Consider the following 19106-nt stretch of genomic DNA (forward strand, 5'->3'; position numbering starts at 1 on the left):
ACACAAAATAAACTGGCCATTCACACCCCATCCACAGTGTGTCCCATGTTTATATAGTGAAAGGAGCAGCTTGCCAACAGTATTCAGAGTACAAACATTCCAGTTTTCCACTGAGGAATATCACATAGCTATAATTGTCCTGTCCTCTTTGGTTCAGTGCAAGTGGCAAGGATGGTTTCCAGATGATGTGGTATTCGGTTTGATCATGTTGGCTTTTAGTGTTGCCATATAGTTATCGTGAGGCGCTCCACGGAATTTTAAAAAAAAATAGTTCCTGGGACGTGGGCGTCGCTGGCAAGGCCAGCATTTATTGCCCATCCCTAATTGCCCTTGAGAAGGTGGTGGTGGGCCGCCTTCTTGAACCACTGCAGTCCACGTGGTGAAGGTTCTCCCACAGTGCTGTTAGGAAGGGAGTTCCAGGATTTTGACTCAGTAACGATGAAGGAACGGCAATATATTTCCAAGTCGGGATGGTGTGTGACTTGGAGGGGAACGTGCAGGTGGTGTTGTTCCCATGTGCCTGCTGCCCTTGTCCTTCTAGGTGGTAGAGGTCACAGGTTTGGGAGGTGCTGTCAAAGAAGCCTTGGCGAGTTGCTGCAGTGCATCCTGTGGATGGTACACACTGCAGCCACAGTGCGCCGGTGGTGAAGGGAGTGAAGGTTTAGGGTGGTGGATGGGGTGCCAATCAAGAGGACTGCTTTGTTCTGGATGATGTTGAGCTTTTTGAGTGTTGTTGGAGCTGCACTCATCCAGGCAAGTGGAGAGTCTTCCATCACACTCCTGACTTGTGCCTTGTGGATGGTGGAAAGGCTTTGGGAAGTCAGGAGGTGAGTCACTCGCTGCAGAATACCCAGCCTCTGACCTGCACTTGTAGCCACAGTATTTATATGGCTGGTCCAGTTAAGTTTCAGGTCAATGGTGACCTCCAGGATGTTGATGGTGGGGATTCAGTGATGGTAATGCCGTCAAATGTCGTAGGGAGATGGTTAGGCTCTCTCTCGTTGGAGATGGTCATTGCCTGGCACGAATGTTACTTGCCAATTATCAGCCCAAGCATGGATGTTGTCCAGGTCTTGTTGCATGCAGGCACGGACTGCTTCATTATCTGAGGGGTTGCGAACGGAACCGAACACTGTACAATCATCAGCGAACATCCCCGTTTCTGATCTAATGATGGAGGGAAGGTCATTGATGGAGCTGTTGAAGATGGTTGGGCCTAGGACACTGCCCTGAGGAACTCCTGCAGCAATGTCCTGGGGCAGAGATGATTGGCCCCCAACAACCACTACCATCTTCCTTTGTGCTAGGTGTGGCTCCAGCCACTGGAGAGTTTCCCCCTGATTCCCATTGACTTCAATTTTACTGGGGCTCCTTGGTGCCACACTCGGTCAAATGCTGCCTTGATGTCAAGGGCAGTCACTCTCACCTCACCTCTGGAATTCAGCTCTTTTGTCCATGTTTGGACCAAGACTGTAATGAGGTCTGGAGCCGTGTGGTCCTGGCGGAACCCAAACTGAGCATCGGTGAGCAGATTAATGGTGAGTAAGTGCTGCTTGATAGCACTGTCGACAACACCTTCCATCACTTTGCTGATGATTGAGAGTAGACTGATGGGACGGTAATTGACCGGATTGGATTTGTCCTGCTTTTCGTGGACAGGACATACCCCTGGGCAATTTTCCACTTTGTCGGGTGGATGCCAGTGTTGTAGCTGTACCGGAACAGCTTGACTAGAGGCGCAGCTAGTTCTGGAGTACAAGTCTTCAGCACTATAGCCGGGATGTTGTCGGGGCCCATAGCCTTTGCTGTATCCAGTGCACTCAGCCGTTTCTTGATATCACGTGGAGTGAATCGAATTGGCTGAAGACTGGCTTCTGTGGTGGTGGGGATATCAGGAGGAGGCCGAGATGGATCATCCACTCGGCACTTCTGGCTGAAGATGGTTACAAACGCTTCAGCCTTGATTTTTGCGCACACGTGCTGGACTCAGCCATCAAGGATGGGGATGTTAACGGAGCCTCCTCCTCCCGTTAGTTGTTTAATTGTCCACCACCATTCACGACTGGATGTGGCAGGACTGCAGAGCTTTGATCTGATCCGTTGGTTGTGGAATCGCTTAGCTCTGTTGCTTCCACTGTTTAGCATGCATGCTGTGTTGTAGCTTCACCAGGTTGGCACCTCATTTTTAGGTACGCCTGGTGCTGCTCCTCGCATGCTCTTCTACACTCCTCATTGAACCAGGGTTGATCCCCTGGCTTGTTGGTAATGGTAGAGTGAGGAATATGTCGGGTCACAAGGTTACAGATTGTGCTGGAATACAATTCTACTGCTGCTGATGGCCCACAGCACCTCATGGATGTCCAGTTTTGAGCTGCTAGATCTGTTCTGAATCTATCCCATTCAGCACGGTGGTAGTGCCACACAACACGTTGGATGGTGTCCTCAGCGTGAAAACGGGACTTCGTCTCCACAAGGACCGTGCTGTGGTCACTCCTGCCAATACAGTCATGGACTAATGCATCTGCGACAGGTGGATTGGTACGGATGCGGACAAGTAGATTTTTCCCTCATGTTGGTTGTTTCACCACCTGCTGCAGGCCCAGTCTGGCAGCTATGTCCTTCATGACTCGGCCAGCTCAGTCAGTCGTGGTGCTACCGAGCCACTCTTGGTGATGGACATTGAAGTCCCCCACCCAGAGTACATTCTGTGCCCTTGCTACCCTCAGTGCTTCCTCCATGTGGTGCTCAACATGGAGAAGGACTGATTCATCAGCTGAGGGAGGACGGTAGGTGGTAATCAGCAAGAGGTTTCCTTGCCCATCTTTGACCTGATGCCATGAGATTTCATGGGGTCCAGAGTCAATGTTGAGGAATCCCAGGGCCACTCCCTCCTGACAATGCTGGGGGTCGGATATCCTCCTCCCCCCCACAGCGATCTCTGGTGTTACAATAATGAGCAGTCAGAGAGACAAGATTCAAGAGTCTTCAAGACAAGAAGAATCCTACACTGTCACTATACTGCCCAGTGGAAATTGCATCACCATCATTGAGGTGGAATGCCTTCAGTTAAAAAGAGAGACGAAAACAGGTATATGATCCTAGATACCCACTGCATGGACACATTCTACCACCCAAGAGGCTGAAATCCAGAAAGAATTTTGCCTCTGAAAATCCCTTACCCCAAAATACCAGGAAGGCTACAGAATAATAAAATGGCAGGAAATGATCTTGGAGAGCCTGGTTCCTTCAGAACAACTCCCTCCAGACACTGACTTTGAACAAAAACTCTAGTGTACCCAAGCGAGAGCTACGGTATCAAAGACTGCTGACATCCTACACTCCCAAGGTAAATGACAACGCTAGACCCTGACTGCGGTTTTGGAGCGACAAGCTGTGATTATCAAAGAATATTACAGTTGCCTGCATTAATTATGAATTTATGGGATTGGAAAATTCTCAGTTGTTACAGTGATTCATATGGCACTGATGATTTACATTTGTAAAAGTGATTACCAAATTAGCAGATCCACTTCTAACACAAACAAGAAAAAACACAGCTAACCAAAATCAGTCCTCCATTTTGAATTTTCTAGTGTTGATTTTGTCTTGACTTGGGTTGCCAACCCTCCAGGATTGCCCTGGAGTCTCCAGGAATTAAAGATTAATCTTCAAGACAGTACTGCGAGCAGTGCAGGAGAAAAATCATTGGAGCAATAAAAAATTGTGTTTTTAAAAAAAGATTATTTGAACATTTTGTTTACTAATTATGAAAATATTGGACATGGGGAAAAAAGGCTGTTTGACTGACAGTCAAGAATTATCCAATCAATCAGATAACGAAGAGTTTATTCGCTTTCCGGTTGGCGCGGAAACGCAGTGTGCCATGAGGATGGACGTGTTGGGCGATCAATAGCGAGAGTGTGGGGGCAGGGCGGGAAGTCATGTGATGCAACCTACAAGAATATGTCCAGCCAGAGTTTGCGACCCTCGTTTAGACTGATATGTACCAGTCATTAAAATGAAACAATCATAAGAGTTTCTTTGCTGTTCAGCCTTCATGATCCCAAAATTTGTTGCCAAGTTTCCTAAGAGTGGCTGCTAAACAAGCACTTTGACTTCAATGGCTACTTTTACCAACATGGTGCTGGCAAATCCGAGAAACAGTGCGTAAACTAAGTGACAAGTGCTGTTTGGGCAGATATTTGTTCACAGGTTTTGTGGCCTTATCTGAAGGTCAGACGTCAGGAGAATCATAACTGTCAACACATCTCTCATCATCTTAAATAATGTTGACAAAGTACCAATTTTACAAAAAGCAATTTTAATGGCTTAAATGATTTCAACTATTTTATCAGCAAATGCAAACTGGTGGACAACAAACCCGATGTTATCAACTTTAGGTAAACAGCTCCATTGTGTACTACTCGCCCCGGAAACATGGACAGATGAAGGAAAACTAACCATTGTTGTGTCTAATATTGTATTGTCCTTGCTGGCTGAGCACTGGTGTAAATTTTAGAGGAGTCTGATACAACATAGGAACATGATTAGGCATTCAGCCCCTCGAGCCTGTTCTGCCATTCAATTAGATCATGGCTGATCTGTATCTTAACTCCATCTACCCGCCTTGGTTCCGTAACCCTTAATAACCTTGCCCAACAAAAATCGATCAACCTCAATTTTGAATTGACATAGTCTCAACACTTTTTGGAGAAGAGTTCCAGATCTCCACTACTTTCTATGTGAAAAAGTGCTTCCTGACTTCACCCCTGAACAGCCCAGCTCTAATTTTAAGGTTATGCTCCCTTGAACTGCACTCCCCCACCGGAGAAAATAGTTTCTCTCGATCTACCCTATCAACTCCTTTAATCATCTTAAACACATCAATTGGATCATCCCTTAATCTGCTATACGCAAAGGAATACATACCTAGTCTATGCAACCAGTCCTCATAATTTAACCCTTTTAGCCCTGGTATCATTGTGGTGAATCTGCGCTGCACCCCCTCCAAGGCCAACATTTCCTTCCTGAGGTGCAGTGCCCAAAACTGAATGCAGTTCTCTAAATGGGGTCTAACCAGAGCTTTATACAACTTTAACATAATTTCCCTCCTGTTGAGATAAAGGCCAACATTCCATTAGCCTTTTTAATTATTGTTTTTACCTGTCCACTAGCTCATAGTGATTTCTGTACTTGGTCCCCAAATCTCTCTGCTCCTCCACAGTTCCGAGCTTCTCACCATTTAGAAAATATTCTGATCGATCTTTCTTAGGTCCACAGTGGATGACCTCACACTTCCCCACATTGAACTCATCTGCCACAGTTTTGCCCATTCACTTGGTGTCGTCAGCAAACTTGGATATACAGCTCTCTATTCCTTCATCTAAATCATTTATAAATGTAGTGAAAAATATATGAGCCCTCAGTACAGTTCCCTGGGAGACACCAGTAGTCACATCTTGCCAATTTGAGTACATACCCATTATCCCTACTCTCTGTCTCCTACCTCTTAACCAATTCCCTACCCATGTCAATAGGTTGCCTCCAATTCCATGCGCACTCATTTTTGCTAACAGTCTCTTATGTGGAACCTTATCGAATGCTCTTCTGGAAGTCCATAAAAATAACACCAATGATACTCCCCTATCTACCACGTTAGTTACAACCTCAAAAAATTCAAATACACCTGGCACATTGGTAAGATTGACGACCATGAAAAAGAAAAAAAGAGGTAGAATCAGGTGGACAAGTGTAATATCCCATTTACTGTGTAACTGCTTCTAGTGGCAGCCTTGATTTAGGCAGAAGAGTGGTAAGTTATATAAAGACAGAGGTGCTACCTCCAGACGTGCTCCATAACATCACCCATCTCCGTCCCCGCCTCAGCTCATCTGCTGCTGAAACCCTCATCCATGTCTTTGTTACCTCTAGACTTGACTATTCCAATGCTCTCCTCCCACCCTTCGTAAACTTAAGCTCATCCAAAACTCTGCTGCCCGGACTGGGAACGCCTCGACTTTAAAATTCTAATCCTTGTTTTCAAATCCGTCCATGGCCTCGACCCTCCCTATCTCTGTAACCTCCTCCAGCCCTACAATCCTCCGAGATCTCTGTGCTCCTCCATTTCTTGCCTCTTACACACCCCCGATTTTAATCGCTCCACCATTGGCGGGAATGCTTTCAGCTGCCTAGGCTCTAAGCTCTGGACTTCCCACCTAAATCTCTCTGCCTCTCTCTCCTCCTTTAAGACGCTCCTTAAAACCTACCTCTTTGACCAAGCTTTTGGTCACTTGTCCTAATATCTCCTTATGTGGCTCAGTGTCAAATTTTGTTTGATAACGCTCCTGTGAAGCACCTTGGGACGTTTTACTATGTTAAAGGCACTATATAAATGCAAGTTGTTATTGTTGTCATGATATCCCCCACAATGTCCTTCACCTGCTGCCCCTACCAAGCCTGGCCTAATGTGACTCCTGTCTGTGTGACCTCCTCCAGCCCTTTAGCCCTCTGGGATCTTTGCGTTCCTCCGATTCTGGCCCTTTGTGCATCCCCGATTTCCTTCGCTCCACCGCTGGCAGCCGTGCCTTCAACTGTCGAGGCCCTAAGCTCTGGAATTCCCTCCCTAAACCTCTCCGCCTTTCGACCTCTCCCTCATCCTTTAAGTCGCTCCTTAAAACCTACCTCTTTGACCAAGCTTTTAGTCACCTGTCCTAATATCTCAGTGTGTGGCTCAATGTCAAATTCTTTCTGATAATGCTCCTGTGAAGCACCTTGGGACGTTTTTACTACATTAAAGGCGCGTCATAGATGCAAATTGTTGCTGTTGAGACCCAACGCAAATATAAACACTGTCGTCGGACAGAGAGACTGATTTCTTTTCTGGCAGCAAGCAGGTTGACCACTCAACCTTCTGTACAAGCTATCAACCTGTTTTTTTTTGCTCATTGGTCTGCCCATACTTTCCTCAACATTGGGAAAGGTATGGTGACCAGAAATTAAGCTACAAACTACAGCTTTCCAACAACTGCACTTGCACTGTTTATTGTGTAAAATTAGCTTCACTATGTAAATGGAGTGCATCAGCCCCACAAAAAAACAGGTGAATTTGCCCCACAATTTAAATGGGATGGATTCATCTGTTTTGGCTGACACTGCAGAACTGTTTGGACAATGACTCAGAGAAGGCTGGTCTTGTGCAACATTGCAACACCTGGAACAAGAAGCTGCCCAGGAGAGTGAAAGGCAGGTCAGTTACAAGAACAGTAGAGTGGCAGTGGTGGGATATTCTATAGTCAGGAGTCTGTCCGTCCATTGTATTCTGCCCTAGGGCAGGTCCTAACTCAAGTCTCACACAAGAGAATCTTGAGCCACTTACTAGGGAGGAATAGCTGAGGTGGTTTCCCATTGACTTTATCATGGTTTTTATCTTTGGAGTAGCTTCTCCCAGGTGGGCTGCAACCAGGGCTAAAGATTCCCACCTACCCTTTACGATGGGGGTGAGGGCCACCCACACCCATCAGATGCAAGTACTCCCACTGGACATCAACGAAGTATTCAAAGCCAGCGCTCCTGTTTCCGCTCACCAGGGCTGTCTGGAATAGGCCCAAAACCAACCCTTCCGAGTCGGAGGCAGGAATACTACCGCTAAGCCACTTGTCACCGTCTGGATGCGAGTAGCCCACTGGATGTCAACCCAGTATTGAGACCATATTCTAGTCTCCAGGGAGTGAGGGAGTAGCAGCTATTGACGGAGTCTGGTTTGGACAGAGTCTATAACTGGGAATTTGGTGAGTGAGGAGACTCGGTACAGTAAGGGTGGGGGGGGGGGGGGGGGGGGAGGTGCATTTGTTTAGACAGCAGAGAGGAGCGTACCGAGAGTGGAGAGGAGCGTACCGAGAGCGGGTCACAGCAACAACAAAACAAAACTGCAGTGTTCGTCACAGGTAAGGCAGGTAGGTGGTTGGTGGTGAGTATCTCTTCTATTTTCTTCTTTCATAGGACTGTGGACTAAGTAACTTACTAAAAATAATTTGATTGGCATTGTTGTAATCAATTAAATAAACAAAATAGTTACGACAGGAGATGTGTTGCAGCTGCAATATGTGGGAGCTACTGGACAGTTTTGTCCAGGGCGACTACATCTGCGCTAAGTGTCTGCAGCTCGAGGAACTTTGGCTCCAAGTTGAGGAGCTGGAGTCTGAGCTGCAGACATTGTGAGGCATCAGGGAGGGAGAAAGTTACCTGGACACTTTGATCCAGGAGGCAGTCACAGCCCTTAAACTAAATACTGTAGAATTGGCATGTGGTCAGGGACAGGAAGGTGTGACTGCGAGTGAGGCAGGTACGGGGATCCAGGAGGTAGCATTGCAGGAGCCTCAGCATCTGCACTTGTCCAATAGATAAGAGGTTCTTGCAGCCCTTGTGGACGAGTGCAGGGACTGCAGGGAGGATGAGCAAACTGACCACAGCACAGTGATTCAGGGAGCCATTCAAGTGGGGGGAGTAAAAAGGAATGTGGTTGTAGTAGGCGACAGTATAGTTAGAGGGATAGATACTGTTCTCTGCAGCCAAGAGCGAGAGTCCAGAAGGCTATGCTACCTACCCGGTGCAGGGTTAAGGACATCTCCTCAGGGCTGGAGAGGAACTTGGAGTGGGAGGGGGAGGATCCAGTTGTCGTGGTTCACGTAGGTACCAACGACATAGGTAGGACTAAGAAAGAGATTCTGCTGAGGGAGTTTGAACAGCTAGGGACTAAATTAAAAAGCAGAACCACAAAGGTGATAATCTCCGGATTATTACCTGAGCCACGAGCAAATTGGCACAGGGTAAATCAGATCAGAGAGATGAATGCGTGGCTCAAAAATTGGTGTGGGAGAAGTGGGTTTCAATTCATGGGGCACTGGCACCAGTACTGGGGAAAGAGGGAGCTGTTCCGTTGGGACGGGCTTCACCTGAACCATGCTGGGACCAGTGTTCTGGCAAACCGAATAACTAGGGCGGTAGAGAAGACTTTAAACTAAATAGAGGGGGGAGGGCTCAGGTGGGGCAAAGTTTAAATTGATAAAGAGAAAGGACAAGGAAGTAGTACAGGAAAGTGATGGGGGTAATGATAAACAGAGTGTGTCAGGAAGGGACAGAGTGTACAAAGCAAATGGGTCCGGGGTAGGAAAGAATGGTAAAAAGACAAAATTAAAGGTTCTTTATCTGAATGCACGCAGCATTCGTAATAAGATAGATGAATTGACGGCACAAATAGAAACAAATGGGTATGATCTTGTGGCCACTACAGAGACATGGTTGCAAGGTGACCAAGGTTGGGAGCTAAATATTCAGGGTTATTTAACATTAATAAAGGATGAAATTGGTATAATAGTGAGAAATGATCTTGGCTCAGAAGATCAAGATGTCGAATCAATTTGGGTGGAGGTAAGAAATAGCAAGGGAAAGAAATCACTGATGGGAGTAGTATATAGGCCCCCTAACAGTAGCTACACTGTAGGGCAAAATATAAATCAGGAAATAAGGGGTGCTTGTAAAAAAAGGTAATGCAATAATCGTGGGTGATTTTAACTTTCACATAGATTGGACAAATCAAATTGGCAAAAATAGCCCTGAGGAGGAGTTCATAGAGTGTATTAGGGGCTGTTTCTTAGATCAATACGTCAGGGAACCAACCAGGGAACAGGCCATTTTGGATCTGGTAATGGGTAACGCAACAGGATTAATTAATGATCTCAAAGTAAAGGATCCCTTGGGAGGCAGTGATCATAACATGATGAATTTCACATCCAGTTTGAGAGCGAGAATCTTGAGTCTGAAACTACTGTATTAAACTTAAATAAGGGCAATTACAAAGGAATGAGGGCGGAATTGGCTAAAGTGGACTGGGTAAACAGATTAGATGGTATGATGGTGGATAAGCAGTGGCAAACATTTAAAAAGATATTTTATGACTCGCAACAAAAATATATCCGTGAGGAGGAAAGACTCCATAAAAAGGGTGAACCAACCATGGCTAACTAAGGAAGTCAAGGATGGTATCAGGTTAAAAGAAAAAGCATACAACATGGCAAAGATTACTGGTAAGCCCGAAGATTGAGAAAACTTTAAAAACCAGCAAAGGATGACTAAAAGAATAATAAAAAGAGGGAGAAAATAAATTATGAGAGTAAACTAACAAGAAATATAAAAACTGACAGTAAAAGCTTCTACAAGTATATAAAAAGGAAGAGGGTAGCTAAAGTAAACATTGGTCCCTTAGAGGATGAGACTGGGAAAATAATAATGGAAAACAAGGAAATGGCAAAGGAATTGAACAGATATTTTGTATGTGTCTTCACAGTAGAAGACAAATTATTGATTCTACCAATAATAGTAGAAAATCAAGGGGCAAAGGGGAGGGAGGAACTAAAAACCAATCACTATCACTAGAGAAAAAGTACTAGGTAAACTAATGGGTCTAAAGGCTGACAAGTCCCCTGAGCCTGATGGCTTGCATCTGAGGGTCTTAAAGGAAGTGGCTACAGAGATAGTGGATACATTGGTTGTAATCTTCCAGAATTCACTAGATTCTGGAAAGGTCCCAGCGGATTGGAAAACCGTAAACGTAACACCCTTATTCAAGGAGCGAGTCAGACAGAAAGCAGGTAACTATAGACCAGTTAGCCTAATATCTGTCATTGGGAAAATGCTAGAATCCATTATTAAGGAAGTAGTAGCAGGACATTTGGAGACTCAATGTAATCAAGGAGAGTCAACATGGTTTTATGAAGGGGAAATTGTGTCTGACAAATTTATTAGAGTTCTTTGAAGAAGTAACGGGCAGAGTGGATAAAGGGGAACCAATGGATGCAGTATATTTGGATTTCCAAAAGGCATTCGATAAGGTGCCACATAAAAGATTACTGCACAAGATAAGAGGTGTTGGGGGTAATATACTGGCATGGATAGAGGATTGGCTAACTAACAGACAAAACAAAGAGTCTGGATAAAAGAGTCATTTTTAAAATGGCAATCTGTAACTAGTGGGGTACCGCAGGGCTCAGTGCTGGGGCCTCAACTATTTACAATATATATATATATATTAATGACTTGGATGAAGGAACAGAGTGTCTCGTGGCCAAATTTGCTGCTGATACAAAGATAGGTGGAAAAGCAAGTTGCGATGAGGACATAAAGTGTTTGCAAAGGGATATTGACAGGTTAAGCGAATAGGCAAAAATTTGGCAGATGGAATATAATGTGGGAAAATGTGAAGTCATCCACTTTGGGAGGAAAAATAAAAAAGCAAAATATTATTTGAATGGAGAAATACTACAAAATGCTGCGTACAGAGGGATCTGGGTGTCCTCGTACATGAAACACAAAAAGTCAACATACAGTTGCAGCAGGTAATCTGGAAGGCAACCGGAATATTGGCCTTTATTTCTAGGGTGATGGAGTATAAAAGCAGGGAAGTCATGCTACAACTGTACAGGGTGCTGGTGAGACCACACCTGGAGTACTGGGTACAGTTCTGGTGCCTTTATTTAAGGAAGGATATACTTGCATTGGAGACAGTTCAGAGAAGGTTCACTAGGTTGATTCCAGGTATAGAAGGGTTGTCTTATGAGGAAAGATTGAACAGATTGGGTCCATACTCATTGGAGTTTAGAAGAATGAGAGGAGATCTTATTGGAACATACAAGATTCTGAGGGGCTCAATAGGGTAGATGCTGAGAGGATGTTACTCCTCATGGGAGAATCTAAAACTAGGGGGCATAATCTCAGAATAAGGGGTCGCCCGTTTAAGACTGAAATGAGGAGGAATTTCTTCTCCCAGAGGGTCGTGAATCTTTGGAATTCTTTACCCCAAAAAGCTGTGAAGGCTGAGTCATTGAATATATTCAAGGCTGAGTTAGACAAATTTTTAATCAGCAAGGGAGAAAAGGTGGGAAAATGGAGTTGAGGTAAAAATCAGATCAGCCATGATCTCATTGAATGGCCTACTCCTGCTCCTTTCTCTTATGGTCTTCTGGTCTCCATTCGCCGGGGCAGGCAGGGCTGTGGATTTCCTTTTTTGCAGTCTTGAACAGGACCAAATGGTATGATGTCTCCCTGGTGCCAGGCATCATGGAATGAGTGGAATAACTTCTGGGAAGGGAGGTGAGAGCAGTCAAAAGTCGAGATCCATGTTGGAATCAATGACATAGATAGAAGTACTTTTTAGGTCTTGCAGAGAGTGTTTAAGGAGTTGGGCACTAGATTGATAAACAAGACCTCATGAGTGGTAATGTTCCTGTGCCACACACTAGGCAGGCTCACGAGCGGAAGATCAACACGTGCCTGCATGCTGGTGTAGAAGGGAAGGGCTCACATTCATGGAACACTGGAGCAAGTTCTAGAACAAGGGAGAGTTATGCAGCTAGCCTTCACCTAAACCGAAACGCAGAGGAGTCTGATACACCTGGCACATTGCTAAGATTGTACAGAGGGTAAATAGAACAGTGGGGAAAGGATTCAAACATGATAGAGCATGGGGAAAGGCTAAATTTGAGACCACAGAGGGAGAGCAATTAATAAGCTGTTGGAATTAAATCAGAAGGTTTTGCTGAAATAAATGGTGATTTTTATTCCTCCCCAAAATAGGAAAGATCTGCACAGGTCTTTGAATAAAATAACGTTTGTGATGGACCATCTGGATTACATTTGATTTATTCCATGGAGGCATCTTTGAACATTATTAACACAGATATCAAGAGGGATTTCAGCTAAAATAATATTTTCTACCACTTTGGATTGTAATGTTACTGAATTTTATTTGTGATCGCACCAGAGTTTTTTTTAAAAAAGGGAAAGGTACTGTTAATTTTACACGGTGTTTTTACTGAGCTTTGAGACCCTTCTGTGTTATCGTCAGTTATTAAAGCAGGTTCTAACTGTTTGTTCACACTGAATATCAGCACAATAATGATTTCTTAATGATCACTGGAACTTCCATAACCACTGCATGTAACAATCACAATAACATAAATAAAGATTTGCATTTATAAAACACCTCATCACATTTTCCAGGAACACCCCAAATCGCTTCATATACAATAAGAAGGAAAAAATGAGCAACACGTGTATTCTGTGAACAATGTTGAAATAACTAAGGATGAAGCCGACGACTTCGAATCATACAATGATACAGCACAGGAGACCCTTCGGCCCATCGTGCCTGTGTCAGCTCTTTGAAAGAGCTATCCAATTAGTCCCATTACCTTGCCCTTTCCCCATAGTCCTGTAAATTTTTCCCCTTCAATTTATCCAATTCACATTCAGGCAGTGCATTCCAGATCATAACAATTTGTTATGTAAAAAAATTCTCTTCATCTCGCCTCTGGTTCCTTTGCCAATTAACTTGAATCTGTGTCCTCTGGTTACCGACCCCTCTGCCACTGGAAAGTTTCTCTTTGTTTGCTCTATCAAAACCCTTCATGATTTTGAACACCTCTGCTAAATCTCCTCTTAACCTTCTCTGCTCTAAGGAGAACAACCCCAGCTTCTCTAGTCTTTCCATATAACTGAAGTCCTGGATCCCTGGTACCATTCTAGTAAATCTCCTCTGCACCCTCTCTAAGGCCTTGACATCCTTCCTAAAGTGTGGTGCTCAGAATTGGACACAATAATCAGGCCTAACCAGTGATTTATAAAGATTTAGCATAACTTCCTTGCTTTTGAACTCGATGCCTCTGTTTATAAAGTTAAGAAAGCTTTTTTTAAAAAACAGCCTTCTCAACTTGTCCTGCCACCTTCAAAGATTCATGTACATACAACCCCAGCTCTCACTGATCCTGCATCCCCTCTAAAATCCCCTTGATGCTAAATATGTCCAACTAATGCAGAGCAGCCAACAGAATGTTGAACTATGTAACCAAAACAGTAGAATACAAGTCAGAGGAAACCATGATCAAACTGTGCAGTGCTCTGGTCAGACTGCACCTTCAGTACTGCATCCAGTTCTGGTTGCTGAGACACAAGGGAGACATTCAAGCACTGGAAGTGTTTCAGAGAAGAGCCACAAGGCTGCTCCCTAGTGTCAAAGGTCTGAGGTTTGAAGAAAGACTGGAGAAACTTTTGAGGTGTCTCGAGAGTCAATCTTGAAGCGGTTTCTAAGATAGTTAAGGCGATGGAAAAGGCAAATCCAGAACATTACTTTACATTAAATTGAGACAGTAAGACAGGGGGACACAAGTTCAAAGCAGTAAAAGTTAAAATTAGGACAGATATCAGGAAATTCTTCCTCACAAAGGGTGATCAACACATGGAATGTACTTCCATATAGAGTAGCAGAGGCAAAAACCCTGGAATCATTTAAGAAATAATTGGATGCTGCGATTGTGTGTGTGGGGTGGGCGCTTGTAGCGGGTTTCTGGGCATATAAATTAAGATAGGATAAATAGCTGTCCGTCCATAATTATCATGTGATCTTGTGAGTATTTTAAAATGCAGTGACTTTACACGAGTATACCTGATACCCCTGCAAGCTACTACTATGGGTGCAGTTATACTGCCACCTCACAGTGATACCAAATAGTTTGAGGTGAGCATCCATGTGAAAGGTAGCAGTATAACTTGATTGTCAAGTCCCAGTCAGTCAGATTCCTAAATGTACTGAAGTTGGGGGGGGGGGGTGTTAATCCCCTCCAGTAATCCAGTCTGAATTCACACCGTTTGCAGTATTTCACCTCAGCCTGGTGTGAAGTGTTCAGCTCGCCCATTGGGTCATGTGGGAACTTTCTAAAGTTCATATCGAGTCCTTTTTTTAAAAATAAAATAAAATGTTGAGACAAAACAGATGCTCCCAGTACTCTGAGCTAACGATTAAAAATATACATCTGTGCATGCGTCAAAGGCTGCACCATGGTGTTGGTCAGAGTGAGTTTAGTCTGCACTGTAACTGGGGCCTATGGTCTGAAGTCTGACCGCGGGCCCGGGGATTCAAACCCCGGACTGAACTCACCGCCAGCTCAGCTCAGCTCAGCTCAGGACTGGACTGGACTGGACTCCTCCAGACCCTCGGCCCAAAATAAACAACAAACAAAAAAAGAAACTGACCGTCAACCACACGCAGGTCCGCGCCTTCCTCCTCCGCTTTCACCTCCAACTTGAGCGGCTGCTGACTCTCCAGCGAATTGGAAAACTGAAAGCCTCCCTGTGGATCCTCCTTCACAAAGACCAGGGACACGGTGTGCTCCTGCACCGGGGCGGCCATCACCAGGCCGGGGAGAGGGAGAGAGGCACAAAGACGGATCCGAGAGCAATGAGCAGCCGGCCAACCTGAGCACCATCAAATTAAAAAAACACACAACAACAGCGCCGCTCCGAGAGCCTGGACACCGTCCGTCCGTCCGTCCGTCCCCTGCTGGCGGAGCCGTCGCATTGACTCCGCCTGAACCAACAGCGAGGCCGAGGCGAGGCCACTCCTCCTCCTCCAGGGACCACCTTCCTGGGACTCCAGAGCTCACAGCTCGGACCCTTCACTGTCAGAGTCAGAGCTTGGCGGGCAGTATTTATTACCCAGAGGGAGGGAGGGAGGACCATCACAGACCTGCCAGACCTTGTTTTTTTTAAATGATGTGGAGATGCCGGTGATGGACTGGGGTTGACAGTTGTAAACAATTTTACAACACCAAGTTATAGTCCAACGATTTTATTTGAAATTTACAAGCTTTCGGAGGGCTTCCTCCTTCCTCAGGTGAAGGTCAGGAACTCCTCGGAGGGCTTCCTCCTTCCTCAGGTGAAGGTCAGGAACTCCTCGGAGGGCTTCCTCCTTCCTCAGGTGAAGGTCAGGAACTCCTCGGAGGCTTCCTCCTTCCTCAGGTGAAGGTCAGGAACTCCTCGGAGGGCTTCCTCCTTCCTCAGGTGAAGGTCAGGAACTCCTCGGAGGCTTCCTCCTTCCTCAGGTGAAGGTCAGGAACTCCTCGGAGGCTTCCTCCTTCCTCAGGTGAAGGTCAGGAACTCCTCGGAGGGCTTCCTCCTTTCTCAGGTGAAGGTCAGGAACTCCTCGGAGGGCTTCCTCCTTCCTCAGGTGAAGGTCAGGAACTCCTCGGAGGGCTTCCTCCTTCCTCAGGTGAAGGTCAGGAACTCCTCGGAGGCTTCCTCCTTCCTCAGGTGAAGGTCAGGAACTCCTCGGAGGCTTCCTCCTTCCTCAGGTGAAGGTCAGGAACTCCTCGGAGGGCTTCCTCCTTCCTCAGGTGAAGGTCAGGAACTCCTCGGAGGCTTCCTCCTTCCTCAGGTGAAGGTCAGGAACTCCTCGGAGGCTTCCTCCTTCCTCAGGTGAAGGTCAGGAACTCCTCGGAGGCTTCCTCCTTCCTCAGGTGAAGGTCAGGAACTCCTCGGAGGCTTCCTCCTTCCTCAGGTGAAGGTCAGGAACTCCTCGGAGGCTTCCTCCTTCCTCAGGTGAAGGTCAGGAACTCCTCGCTTCGAGGAGTTCCTGACATTTACCTGAGGAAGGAGGAAGCCCTCCGAAAGCTTGTAAATTTCAAATAAAATCGTTGGACTATAACCTGGTGTTGTAAAAGCCTTTTTTTGGACCACATCAAGGAGGCTCACAGGGTGACTTAAGAAGAGATCGAAAAAAGGACATTTGAGATAATTGATAAACTAATCAAACCTAGGGAGGATAAGACCCCCGGGTCCGCATGGATTGCACCCGCGAATATTAAAAGAAGTTAGGGAGGAGATAGCGGAGGCAACTATTACATATATATATATAAAAATTCACTAGGAAAGGGAATAGTGCCAGAGGACTGGTGGACAGCTAATGTTATTCCTATATTTAGAAAGGGAGACAGAACAAGTCCAGGGAACTATAGACCAGTTAGCTTAACGTTGTTGGTAGCAAAGATAATGGAATCTTTACTCAAAGATGCAATAGACGTTCAGAGAACAAAAATACAATAAAGAATAGTCAGCACGGATTTCAGAAGGGAATGTCATGCCAGACCAACCTTATTGAATTCTTTGAAGAAGTAATGCAATAGAATCATAAAAAGTTACAGCACAGAAGGCAGCCTTTCGGCCCATTGTGTCTGTGCTCAAAAACAGCATATTCTGCCTTGATTAATGGCTCCTAGTTTTGGACAAATGGAAATATCCTCTCTACAAGGGTAATGGTCGAAGGGTGTTTATGTGATTGGAAGGCTGTTTCCATTGGGGTTCTGCAAGGCTCAGTACTAGCTCCCTTGCTTTTTGTGGTATATATTAATGATTTGGCTTTGAATGTGGAGGGCTTGATCAGGAAGTTTGCAGATGATACAAAAATTGGCTGTGGTTGATAGTGAGGAGGAAAGCTGTAGATTGCAGGAAGATATCAAATGGACTGGTCAGGTGGGCAGAAAAGTGGCAAACGGAATTCAATCCAGAGAAGTGTGAGGTAATGCATTTTGGGAGGGCAAACAAGGCAAGGGAGTACACAATAAATGGAAGGATATTGAGAGGTGTCGAGGAACAAAGGGACCTTGAGTGCAAGTCTACAGATCCCTGAAGGTAGCAGGACAGGTAGTTAAAAAGGCATACGGGATACTTTCCTTTATTAGCTGAGGCATAGAATATAAGAGCAGGGAGGTTATGCTAGAACTGTATAAAACATTGGGTAGGCCACAGCTTGTGTACTGCATACAGTTCTGGTCACCACATTACAGGAAAGATGTGATTGCACTTGAGAGGGTTCAGAGGTGATTGACGAGGATGTTGCCAGGGCTGGAGAATTTTAGCTATCAGAAAAGATTGGATAGGCTGGGGTTGTTTTCTTGGAACAAAGGAGACCGAGGGGAGATTTAATTGAGGTATATAAAATTATGACGGGACTAGATAGAGTGGATAGGGAGGACCTATTTCCTTTAGCAGAGGGGTCAGTGATCAGGGGACATAGATTTAAAGTAATTGGTAGAAGGATTAGAGGGGAGCTGAGGAGAATGTTTTTCACCCAGAGGATGGTGGGGGTCTGGAATTCACTGCCTGAAAGGGTGGTAGAGGCAGAAACCCTCAACTCATTTAAAAAGTACTGGGATGTGCACTTGAAGTGCTGTAAACTGTAGGGCTATGGACCAAGTGCTGGAAAGTGGGATAAAGGTGGATAGCTCTTTTTCGGTTGGTCCGGACACAATGGGGCGAATGGCCTCCTTCTGTGCCGTAACTTTCTGTGATTTTATGAAACTGAGAGGATATCCTTATCAGGAAAAATTGAACATGCTGGGCTCTTTTCTGTTGAAAAGGAGGCTGAGGGGTGACCTGATGAAGGTCTTTAAGATAATGATAGGGTTTGATAGGGTAGACGTGGAGAAAATGTTTCCACTTGTGGGTGAGTCCAAAACTAAAGGTCATAAACATAAAATAGTCGCTAAAAAATCCAATAGGGAATTCAGGAGAAACTTCATTATCCAAAGAATGGTACCACAAGGAGTTGTTGAGGCAAATAGCATAGATGCATTTAAAGGTAAGCTAGATAAGTACATGAGGGAGAAAGGAATAGAAGGGTATCCTGATAGAGTTAGATCAAGTAGGAAGGGAGGAGGCTCGTGTGGAGCATAAACGCCGGCATAGGCCAGTTGAGCTGAATGCCTGTTTCTGTGCTGTAGTTTCGATGTAAGGAATCTTTTTTTAAAATCCTCACAAGTAATGGATTACGTGGAACAGATTCTCAGTCAATGTGTGGATTTACTCCCTCAAAAAAGGAAGCTGGATAAATATTTGGTTAGGAATGCATTGAAAAGTACAAAGGGATGCCCAATGAAACAATGGGCGCTAAACACGTTTTGGCGCTACACGGCCTCTCCGACATCCAAGATGGCGTCTTGGATGCGCATGTTCGTTTCCTGCATGACATGCGCCTGACGCCATCTTGGTATAGGAGTTTGCACAGGCGCAGATAATGAACGCTGGAATCATGTAAAGCAGGGAGAAAATGGCTTCCATCAGTTTGCAACGCTGATTTAAAGTGATAAGTCCCAAAATGCTGTCCAACGCTCAACTCAACGCACAGTCTTAACCCCGACCATCTGAACGTGTCTTAGAGTGCCTGGAGGGACCCCCTCCAGCGCTATTTAAAGGGACCATGCAGGATTTACAGGTTAGTGGCT

At 45.3% G+C, this 19106-nt stretch overlaps 1 protein-coding gene across 1 annotated transcript in view; it reads right to left on the minus strand.

Annotated features, from left to right (window-relative positions):
• Positions 1-15473, minus strand: part of carm1l (coactivator-associated arginine methyltransferase 1, like) — a 101660-nt gene extending 86187 nt beyond the window's left edge. The window contains exon 1 of the mRNA XM_067983284.1: positions 15082-15473. Within this exon, the coding sequence (XP_067839385.1) occupies positions 15082-15238 (157 nt within the window). The 5' untranslated portion in view covers positions 15239-15473. The remainder of the gene's footprint in view (positions 1-15081) is intronic.
• Positions 15474-19106: the final 3633 nt, after the last annotated feature.

The sequence above is a fragment of the Heptranchias perlo genome, chromosome 4 (assembly GCF_035084215.1).
Source record: "Heptranchias perlo isolate sHepPer1 chromosome 4, sHepPer1.hap1, whole genome shotgun sequence".
Taxonomy (NCBI): Eukaryota; Metazoa; Chordata; class Chondrichthyes; order Hexanchiformes; family Hexanchidae; genus Heptranchias; species Heptranchias perlo.